The sequence below is a fragment of the Hylaeus anthracinus genome, unplaced genomic scaffold, assembly GCF_026225885.1.
Source record: "Hylaeus anthracinus isolate JK02 unplaced genomic scaffold, UHH_iyHylAnth1.0_haploid 11982, whole genome shotgun sequence".
In the NCBI taxonomy this organism is placed as follows: Eukaryota; Metazoa; Arthropoda; class Insecta; order Hymenoptera; family Colletidae; genus Hylaeus; species Hylaeus anthracinus.
Genome location: NW_026534330.1, coordinates 9,477,518 through 9,489,749, shown reverse-complemented (window position 1 = coordinate 9,489,749; position 12,232 = coordinate 9,477,518). Strand labels below are relative to the sequence as shown.

General features: G+C 36.6%; 1 protein-coding gene across 3 annotated transcripts in view; it reads right to left on the bottom strand.

Moving 5' to 3' along the window:
• Positions 1 to 12,232, bottom strand: part of LOC128886049 (alpha-catulin) — a 95,211-nt gene that overhangs the window by 37,609 nt on the left and 45,370 nt on the right. For all 3 annotated transcript variants that reach the window (XM_054140582.1, XM_054140584.1, XM_054140583.1), the window contains exon 2: positions 7,535 to 7,724. In XM_054140582.1, coding sequence (XP_053996557.1) covers positions 7,535 to 7,724 — 190 coding nt within the window. The remainder of the gene's footprint in view (positions 1 to 7,534; positions 7,725 to 12,232) is intronic.

Genomic DNA, 12,232 nt, shown 5'->3' with positions numbered 1-12,232 from the left:
TATAGAGCATTTAAAGCTAGGTGTAGAAATTAATTCTGTGCCTTTCAAAGTTGAACTTACAATTTATTTGTAAATAATAACTACATAAAATTTAATCTTTCTGCAGTCACACACACAAAAATTGTAAAATCAAGCATATATACAATCTGTGTGTTTAATTACACTATGAAAGTTGGTATAGACTTATAAATAATTAAATGGTAAGGCTCAGAATTAATTTCTAAACTTAATATTTGCTTTCTGACAAAGTAAGCAACCTTTGATACTATGTAGTTCGAGACAGATAATTTACGTGGAAAATTCGAATATCGTACGTTGTATCGTGAGTTGTTATTGAATTTAAATTGCATGGAATTACGTTGTAAATTCCACTTGTTGCAAATGAATTACGAAACAGAACATTGTTACCGGCGCACAGTCGCCATTATTTCCTTGCTCTTCCAATTTCGACTGTTTGACCTGAACGAAATTTAGTTGCTTTCACAGAAAACTCACTTTGCTCGCTCTCGGTGTGCTCATAAATACACATGGTAACGTACGAGGTAGTCGGTGTGGTCAGGTCGAATTTATCGTGAATTTTCGACTACGTGTATCGTAAATTATCGCCCGCCACAGACACAATCGCTCTTGCAGATGAAATCTGCCGCAATTTCCGGTGGATCCACGTCCAGATTCGCCTGCGTTCGAATTAGAAGCCCAATTAACAATTAATCGTGGCCTAATTTCAGTTATCAGCTTTATTAAATTTCTGTTTTCCGATCGATTTACTCGATTTAATCTTCTGCGAAGCGATTCTGTCATTTCATAAGCGTTATCACCACCGTCGATTTGCAGTCCTACAAGCTATAATTTCTGCATTTGGCCATTTCTCAACGTTCTAGTCTTAATAATAATTTTAATAATCAATTAAACGAATAATAAAAGCCCAAACAAACACGAAGTACATTTTCGCAATTCCAAATTTTTATTTGGAACTTTGTTATTTTAATAAAAATATACATCTGTTGGCATGATTCTACTTTTCAGATTAAATGGAAATCGTGTTTTTCTTCCAATTAAAACGAAACGAAAAAATAAAAGGGCTGGGTACATTCGATACCGACTCGGATATTGTTAAAAAAACAAATCCCTTTTTACGAAAACCCTTTATCGTTACACATTCGTCCTTTATTTCAACAGATTGGTTTGAAACGCAACAAGGAGCACGACTGAAACTACACAACATTCTCGGAAACCCTAGGGCACGTCAAACGAACGAATTCGTGCGCTGTAGGTATCTATAAATATTCGAATACTTTCCAGCTACGATTCAATACGAATATTCAAGGATATTTTTAGCGAGAGATAAAGTAACAACGACCGAACGGAATTTATCGCAGCGACTGTAACGATTTATTCAGATACATCGCGTGCCACATCGCGATCGTAGTGGATTTCCATCCCACGGTATCATTCGCAGGATTAGTTACAGTAGACTTCACTGAGATAGGAATCATCCTATTACAGATACCGTTTTTGTCCTGACCTCTGCAAATTTTAATATTGCCGCTGTTTCCAAATAGTCACGAGGAAATCGTTACTATCTCTCACTGTCTGATTCTTGGTAACGATAATCTCAGTCTCTGTCATCTATTGAACGATTTATCGATATTCAATTTGTTGAGCGAGTATTTCTCTTCTATGAGACTACACTGTCGCGAATTCTGTTATTCTGTTGTTAGTGTATCGAACTATGGTTAGAGTTAGAGTGACTTGTAAAATTTTTGATAAAAATTTAGATAATTATGAAACCCTCAACTGTGCGTAATTTCGATGTTTCCATTATTACAATTACATTTCGAAAAATCAACAATTCTTCTGATTAACGTAAGAAAAATCAACTCAAAAACTGAATTTGTAGAAGATTCGTATTACTAAACATGTTGCAATTTTACGATACCACTTCTACCTTATTCCTCTATAATTTCCTAATCGTAAGAACGAATATAACTGTTTCATGAATGCTCCTCATTTTCCTATATAAACACACTGTGACAATTCTGGAGGAAAAACTCTTAGCACAAGAATATTGGGATGTCGAGAATAATACGCCCCCGCGAACTGGGATAATCCCAAATATTGGGATAATCCTATGGGACCTGTTCCACAAGTCGATAACTCTCTTTGATCGAATCAGAACTGATATCTGCAGCATCAGTCGACATCTTCCGATCGTATTTCTGCGCTCGAGCCACTGATCCCATATTACTATCAAGTTTAGTACTCATCATTTCGTTTGCTACGATTCGTAACAGTCTTTATTGGGGCATCTCGATAACGAAATTTAAGGAGTCGTTCGCATCGTCAAGGGAAGAGACATTTCCTTGATCTTTATAGGTACAGTTAGTCGCCCAAGCCTCGATGAACCGATACGACTGTACTTTAACTCGAAAACACGTCGCGCCTCGATTCTTCCGGAGATTCCTCGCGTCGATTCATCGAGTGCCGTCGTTGAGAAAACGGATAACAGGAAAGAAAACGCTTTCGGCGACTTCTTGTTGGTTGGTTTTCATCTGAAGGGCACATAGCTCAAGGCTTCGCTCAAGATGGTGAAAAATCTTTCAAGGACCTTCGAATCTGGGCCATGACGCACCAATTTTTTGCCCTCTGTGGTACGTTTTTGGCATTCGTTCCACCGCGAAAACAGAAAAGCGTCGCGAAAACACGCTCCACTTTAAGTTTCCCGAATCTTACGATCGCTATTCTTTAACGAATCTGTCTGATATTGCGCACAACATGGAAAGAGTCCTTAATTTCAAGTGTAAATGTTACGATATTTAGTGTACGGTTGGCGATTATAATTAAAATATGAATTTCAATTGAACGTTTCGATTTTGTGAGATTTCAAAAGATCACAGTTACAGATACGAGGTAAAAAATTAAATAATAAAAGTAGTAAATTTTATAAACACTGATAGAAAGATTTCAGTTTAACAAATTGGGCTGACGAAGGCAAAAGTTATTTCCATATTGGAGGTAGAAAATATTTTAATTATTACTGATTGAAACAGAATGGATCAGGTATCTTTATGCGAAAAATAGTCGTTTATTTGGAAAATTAATTCATAATAATGTATAACAAAATTTTGGATGATATTAAGTAAGCTTTATTTGGAAAATTAATATTTGAATGCCTCGTAATGCGAATAGTGGCACGGATTGAACTCGTAACCAACAAGTTATTTATAAGCAGGATAAGAGCAGGCCACGCTAAACTAATGCACGGGCATATTTTGAATGACAGCCTTTCAATCATACGCGACGTTTGCGACTCAAGCCTATCAATGAACCATATCATCACCGAATGCCAGAAATACGCCAAAAAAAGAAGGCAACATTACCGTGGTCGTAGTGGATAAATAAATGACATCACCTTTTACGTTTAACTGTAATCATGACTACTTTAAAATGAAATAAAAAACTGGAATGTGTTCTATGTTACTTCTGTTTTAGTAATAAATCTGAATCCTAAAGCCTCTTTTGGAAAATCTTTTATAATTCAATTTGATGAAAATATCAACATTCTTGATGATACATATGAACCATACCAAACCATCCAATATATATTGGATTATTTATATATACAATATTAATATTCGTATAATCACTAATGATTGCCAAACGAATATTTGCGAAAACTTCTACACAGCTAAAATTTTGTGTCCCAGCACCTACTTATTTTTGCCACAATCACAAATTCGGGAATCCAATTCAGATTTATTTTCGTTCACGTCACACCCAAGGAATTAATTTCATTACTTTCTTAGTAAAGAATCTAATTATTCAAATATGGGTTAGGTCAACCTGTTCGAAATGAAATAAAATGATAAAGTATTTACGAAATGGAACAGAATTGAGTCAATAATAAATTTAGAATTCAGAAAGCAACGAATGGAGCATTATTATTGCCAATATAAATGTGTCCATAACACGCCGGCAATAAATTCTAGGAGTATGGTGTAAATTAGGAGGACAGTTCCTGCATTACGAATATTGATTTTTAGTGCACGAAGCTAGCGGCTTTTACACAGTCCAATCATTATTAGCACAAAATTCAAGTACGACGATGAATGTGTCACGGAGTACTTCCGTAAGAGTGTTTCCAGAGGTACTTCCACAACGCTATGAACGACATATTCCTCCAGTTTGCGTATTCTTACCGAGACTTTCTGCAAAGTTGCAGACGAGAGTTTGCATTTATATCCTCTCGGCGGCGATGTTCAGAGCTTTTAGCCGGAGGCAGTTCTTCCTACGTCACCGATATAGGCTTGAGAGAAGTGTTTCTGTTCGGAGGGGGTGAATCGTAAAAAACACGGGAACCAAGGTGAACTACGAGGACGTTAATAGACAAAAGAGGGATTTTCGAGAAAAAATTTCGAGCGAAGCTGTGCAACCAGAGACAACAGGGAACGTTTGCGTCTCTTAAATCTCACGATAAGCGTGGAGTGCTTACAGTGTAGCTGTATGCGAGTGTAAAACGTAAGGATAATTCGAAATGAATGAAAATAAGAAGGAGAAGACGTAAAGGAGGAATTTACATATGTTTATAAGATTTAGAAAAGAAACATAATAAATGGAAAATGGGAATAATAATATAAGGATAATCCCAATTTCATGTTCTATTTCAAGAGAAATTTAAATCATGTTCATTTTATATAATGGGTAATAAAAATAAATACAAACGAAATAAATGGAAATAATAGTATGTGAAATCTATGTAATATTAATGTAGTATAATGTAGTATAATGTGAACACTTTGCTCGAAACGTGCCTTATTTCTTGAATATACTCGTACAGTAAGAATTCCAAGAATAAGACATGAAGCTCTGTCTAGAACGTTTTAGCTACTTTCGTGCACTTCGAAACAGCAATTTGTTCAAGATCACGTGCTACTTGTCCCAATTTCGTATGCATAGATAATCTAGATGATTGATTAGATACGGCGTTTCTATTCAATGGTGCTTCTAAGCTAGCACATGTACGTACTAAGAAACTATTTCTGAACACAGGTGCTATAGAAGACTTGTATTTGAGTACCGTCTTCGTATCAGATTCTCGACTGTTTTAAATTACATTTCTATTCGCCAAATTGTGGTTGCTAGCTACTTGGAATTTAGATATTTATTCGATTTTTTTCATATCAATCCACCTATTAAAATAATTTTATATGTGTTAATAATCATATATATTTAGATATTTATAACAAGATATTTGTGCTGTTATCCCTGTTGAAAAGATAAATTAACAAATTTCTAATTACTTTAAATATAGTACAAATTGTTATTTAAACCAACTAGGAAGTTGTCAATTTATCTAATCAATTGTACATGATATTGTGTGCTATTAATTATTATTACTGTTGTTGTTGGAAACATGTATTGACATATATTAATTTTCTTATTATATTTTATATAACGCGAGTTACTTATTCAATTTTTTTTTAAACCTTCTAATATATAAATATACACAAATTGACCATTATATTGTTAGTTATTATCACGTAATATTAAGTAACAAAAGGTGAATCGTTACCAAAGATTTCTCGGATTACGGATGTTCGTTTTGGTATTTTATACCATTTATGCATACAAACTCCATCAAACTTATAATTGTCACGGGTATACAGTAATCAAACAATTTAGCAAAACTCATAAGTATTATAGGTAAAGTTTTAATAGGATGAAATATAAATTTCCGTCCTGTTTCGCATTCGCCTTGTTACCGCTTCCTGTTCTTTTCATTAAATCTCTGATTGAGCCATGTACACAAACGTTCCAACATTATTCAACACGTGTTGTTTACTGAAATAACTTTTCTCGATTGTATATGCTCCAATATTTTTTCTATTTTAATTGTACTGTGACAAAGTTATCAAAAGATAAGTGTAATAAAATGTTCGTGCACGTCCTTAAGCATTCAGCAATTTAGGAATGGAATTCTGTAGATATGTATAAATATATATTTTGTTCGTGATATATAGATATCTGACTCTATTTCTATTCAATTTAATATTCCGTTCAGTTTTGCGTATCGAATTAAATCCCTGGGGCCCCTTATTCATTTTTATTTTATATATAAGTACATGAATCCACAAAATATAATAAAAAAACATGACAGAAAAAAAGGTATACATATTTTCTAATATTTATGTACTTTTACTTGAAGAGTACAATATTTTACAATAAATTGTACTCATTCTCTAAGAAATAGGTAAGTAAAAGTAAACTAAAAGATAAACAACTGTTCACATATGAATCGTTAAAAATTAATTTGAATTTAAATTATACAATGAATATGTTACAGTGGTTTTTAATTACAAAATGCAATCTAGAGGACGTAAACGATTCGTGGCTTCACGAATACGCGTTAAAAGTGGATAAGGAGCCCGGGGATTCAATTTTAAGTGAAATTACGAGGCCAAGTAGCGTTCTGCCAGAGATTTTAATTCTCGCCAACAGAATCGCTCAGAGCATTGATACAGAGTTCTAACTGTCAAGAGAGCGAGCTACAGCGAAGTCAAGCTTCAGCATAACTTGTTGGAGGTACAATGACTGTATGCCTCTCAGCGTCAGCACGAGCATGAATGCCTGGCAGAGAGATACCTTTCCAGCTTTTAGAAACGACAACTCGTGACAAACGTCTTTATATCTTCGAACAGCTTTAGAATTGTCGCGCGACTTTTTAGCAGCTTTCTACTCGCATAACAAGTTTTGATATATGAATTCAGGCGCGTCCACCTTGGCACGCACGACCGTAAATCTTTCCCTGTTATTGTTTTTGCGCAAATTATAATTTATCATGTGTTTCGAACTCTGAACGCGTTAGGTGACGATGATAAACGGCGTCGAGAACAATTGGGACGGGAGGCTCTGATATTATCATTCAACTTATGAATGAAACATGTTTAGTTGGCTCTTGGTGGACTGATGTCTATGGCGGAAACGTGCTTTTTGTCGTTTGAACAATAAACTTTTTTTTGTTTTAATACAATTATTCATAGACACGTTTGCGTATACGTAAATCAGCAAATGATAAATTTACAACGTGAATCGAGATATCGTTTGTTTAAAAATTAATTTTGGAATTTGAAATACTACCTGTTTGTTATTATTCTCATTTTCCTAATCAAATAATTAGGTATGTATTAGCTGTTTATTATAACTTTTATTTCAAAAGGATCGTATGTATGTGTTAAAGGATATATGATCCAATATAAGATAGAGAAGTTGAACTCTCTTTTATATTAAGCTTTTTTCCCCGTTCAGATTACATTATCGACAGCTGTAATATTGGTTTAGGCAGAAATGTAAAAGAGTAAAGCATCAACCCTTCAAATAACATTTATTAAGATTTTTACTTGTTCCATAATTCTTTAACGTTCACCTTTCGTATGAACGTACTTATTTATGTCATGAAAGTGTAACGTTTGAAGAAAATTCGTTTTCTAGAAACTTGACTAGTTTTCTGAAGATTTATAGCAGAGAAACGACTCACCGGCAACCCTTGCGTCCTTGCATGCCTCGTACATGTCCTGTTTGATCTCTGGATTGTCATCTGCGATGGTTTCGCCAACGGTGACGAACCTCTCGACCGCCAGATTCACGGCTTGCCCGACTCTGGCTACTGCACGGAGACTTCTGTCCGAACATAGCGGACGTTCTCTGTGCGACACCAACGTAGAGATCTGGAAAATTAAAGAAAAACAAATTGTAGGACAAGTTCGAAGTAACATTGCGCCACTACTTTAATTTTGATTTCGATGATTTACACTAATAGAGACAACAAAGAATTTCATTGTTAATGACAAAGCTCGCAACGCGTTAAATTCTATGAACCACAAAAATAACATACAATAATAACATCTCTCACTGTATCAAATTTAACAAGATTTATGTCTACTACTTTGTATTCTAAGTAAATTATTATACCATAAAAAAGATGAAAAAGAATTTTCAATTTTAGGCCTAAAATATCAGTTTGAACACAGCCGATTTTATTTCACGTAAAGCATGAAAGTGTTTACGAGAATGGTGAACTTTACATAAATATTCCTGGAATTGTACGAGCAGATCTACATTGTAAAAATGTATGTTCCATAGACATGCAGTAACGAGAAGTAAATTAGGGTATGTATACGCCTGGCACAACGCCAAGTTGATATTCTAGCCGTGAATAAATTAGCTATTTAAAATGTATTCATTCGTGCAGATTAACTCCCGTAAATTGCTCGACTTTCCACGAACATAATGAATAGATACGATACATCACACACGAGCGCCGATATACAGTAGGTCTCGCAATTAATGTAACGTTTGTAAGCGTCGAGAAAATCGAGGAATACGTAATAATTTCACCTGATTGTTTATTTAAACATTTTCGTATTCTGTATTCTCTCTGAATAATCGTTTCGTTTATAAAACAATGATCTGGAATAACAGCGAGGAGTTGCATTACACCTGAGATAAGATTTAAAAAACAGACAAATTAAATCAGAATTGCTCGAGCACAAACTATAACGTAAATGTATCTTTGTGCTTAAGATGATGTATTGAAATCACATAAATTAAATCAGAGTTGACCGAGAACAAATTAAGAAAACAATTATAGTGCAAATGGTTAAACTGGTATTAAAAAAGAAAAACCTAAAGTCTCTATTCTAAAGATCTTTATTAGAACAATAAATGCATGGAGAGTATAGTCTTACAAGTGGAAAGATTTTTCATTTCTTCATTCCAGCTACAAATATTCGTTATCTCGCCGTCTTAGTTATTCAAGCTCAAAGCTTGAAGAATTCCCGGCCAGCCGCGCGACTAACGAGAAACATGGACGTCTAAATATCACCAATCGTGAAAAAAGCTTGCGAAAATGATACAGAGTAGACGGAGAAGCAGAGCTCGTTATTACCCGAGTTCAAACCAGCTCTAATTAATGCTCCATCACGGCGTCGCCGTGAAAACCAACCGTGACTGATGCACACGCGAAGCTTTCCTCCGCTCGCAATGGAAAGCGCCTACGCTCGGATTGTTTTGTCTGTCGGCTAACGACCAGACGGAGAGACGGATCCTCCCTCCGACTCCTGCATCCCTCTCCATGTAAATGCCAAACGTGTATTCAAGAAAGCTGCACGAGAGTAACCCCGTTACTTGGCCTGTAGCTGCAGGGTCCGCGAGGGCCGCGTCTATACACCTCATTTTCCACACAATCGGACAATGCATTTAGCCGCCGTCCCCTCTTAAACTGTTCCACGAGGGCTGCCAGACAGCCGAGGGCAGACAGACAGACGCGAAGAAAAACGAGAAAGAGAGTTTCTGGGTGAAGGAAAACGGAAGCAGAAGCAGGTTGGTGGAACGAAGAAATAACGTGGGCGGGTGGGGGGGGGGGAGCGAAGGAAAAGATGTAAAGTAGATCTATATGTACTTAGAGGCGCAGAAACTGTATGCAAATATAGGTGCATGAACGTATAAATGGATCGATGTGTGGGCGTATGAATATGTAGACGTATAAATGTGTATGAAGAGGGACGAAGCATGGAGATTTCGGAAGGAGGGATGAGAAGTGGGCCAGGGCGATAATCGGGGATGGCGAGAGAGGTGAGCTGACGTGAACGGGTCTCGCTGCTATTTGGGGTTGATATTCTTTTAGGCTATCGATGAACTTGGTAACGAAATTGGAAGATCGAGGGATGGGGAAAGAGCAAAGTGAATGGAAAATGTAAAGGAGCTTTGCAGGATGCCCCTAAAGTCTAAATGCACAGGAACGATCAGTAATTATATTTATTTTTCCTCCATACGTTACTTTAGGCAAAATTATACACGCTGTCACAATTTATAAATTAAATAAAAATGTGTGCGGACCAATAATAATACCCGTTTATATATTATCATTTATATCCGTTCTAGTCACAAATTAACATCAATTGCTTTCAGGAATCTCTATATAAAAATTAGACTGTGGATGTTTATGAGCGTATTTTCAGTGATACAGCAAAAGAATTGAAACTACAATGAATTATCGTCTTACCTTCTAAACGATATAACACGTAGATTATTGTTGATATTTTATATAATCTCGCATTAGTACATATTTTTATAGATTTAAATGCATATAAATCCACAATCTAGTAATATATAATACTTTCTCATAATATAGCGACGATCGCGCTACTTGATTTAGACTATTGCCCTACTCAAGCACGCATGTTACCCAGCAGTGTTGTACAGCATCAGGGTAGAAAACCCGTCGCCAGTTATAGCTAGGCGCTTTTGCAACCACTCTGCGTCCTCAACTGTAAATTAGAGTCGTACTTGAACGGATAAACGAGCACTTAAGCTTTAATGTTAAATTTCTCGAGAAGATTGACTTTGTCCCTTCAAAACCATATAACATTACCTCCTCGTTTCAAGCACTCCTACTGCACAGAAGCTGGTCGAAAGGTTAGAGTTTCAATTAGGAATTCTCTTTGTCAGACGAACGCCTACAATGTCTTGCTTGCGCTTTCGTTCCTAGAAATCCGTGTTCCGTTACTTGGCATTTCGTGCTTACTGTCAATTATCGCCAGCCTTTGAAGTGCGTCGTAATCCGTGTGCTTACAAGAATTTTCAGATATCCTTTTACTTCTGTTTTGTGTACCGCAGACTGTTAACCCATTAACACGTCGTTGCGAAGAAAGTAAACAGACCTCGTTGCTACGAGTTTACTGTTGGGTTTCATTGACTGCGTACTTGAGATATGTTTACTTCCTAAGACGTTGTTAGTCTCCTTGGCGACCAAAGTACGTTAAATACAAATTTTTTAAATATTCGAAGAAGACGTAGGTAGTTTATATCTCTCAACGAATGGGGCTAAGAGGAATCGATAAGAAGAAGAAATCAACCTCTTCATTTTCCAAGATATACATGTTTCAAGAATATGCACATTTTATGAAGAAATTTTTAATATTGACGGAGTTCGTAAATGAAAAAGATTATGCATTAAATTGACACGAATAAGGTAATTTTAGTCTAAAGTTTTTAATTATAGGACCCCTGTTATTGGTAATAAATCGAATCAAGTTTTCCCTGATATTAAATTTCCAAACACAACACAGGTGACATAGAATATTTATACAAATTTTGTAACTAAACAAAAATTCCCCCTTAGAAAAACCCTTTATTTTCTTCTTCTTTCCTTTTCAAATCAACTCTAAGATTTAAATCTCTTTTCTTTTCTTTTCTTTCCTCATTAATTCAGATAAACCAACCACTGTCGACCCTAAAGCACCGATTCCGCCACAAAGCACGCTCCCATAAAGAATATCTATCTCCTGAATTCAAAATTCCTGAACAAATTCCTGACAAAAATTCTTGAACCTCAGCATTTCGGACCATTACCGAGTCTTCCCTCCATAACAAACGAAACGTACAAAGGGCGGCGTCGTAACGGCAAAGACGCCGACGCGAGGAAGAATGAGAAGCTCGGAACCAACAGCATCCATATGCCATGCAAGAAATCAGAAGCAACGAGGGGCTTCAGGGGAGGTAGCAGAGGAAGAAATAGGAGAGTAATTGACAGAGAGAAACGAGGGGGAGGGAATATCGGAAAAGGGACGGACATGGAGGTATTGTTTTGCGACGTGAATGCGTACAATCGAATGAACACACACAAACATAGACGTCCACGAGCACAGACGCGACCCTTTACTCTACGGTTGGCTCACGGTTCGCGGGTCTGCGTTCCAACGATTGTCAAATGTCGCGGATCCAGACAAGAGCAACGGAGTTACGTGACGCCGGGACGCGAGCGTGGGGGTTCGTTTTCTCTTCAGCCGGAGCATTGTCGCCATCACAGTTTTCGTTTTAGGCAGGACTTATCCCCCATCTGTCACGTTTCACCGCGAGCACGCGGAAAATTTTAATATCTCCGAGACGAGGAACGGGGTCAGTTGAGGTTCACGCGTTTTCCACTCGTTATCGTTTACTTTTTCACGCGGTAGGTGAACCAAGGCTGATGTTTGCACGCAATCGCTGAGCAAACGCGGCGCACGGTGGCTTTAAATTACGAGGACTCGCTTTGCAATCATTTCTTTATTTGCTTGGTGTGTTCTATTCTGTTAGATAACAGCCTAAATATTTGTTAGATTAATTATTAAATATTTTACAGCAGATGTTCTCACTCTGAGATACAACAAGAAAAGTCCAATATGAGTCTTCGTAT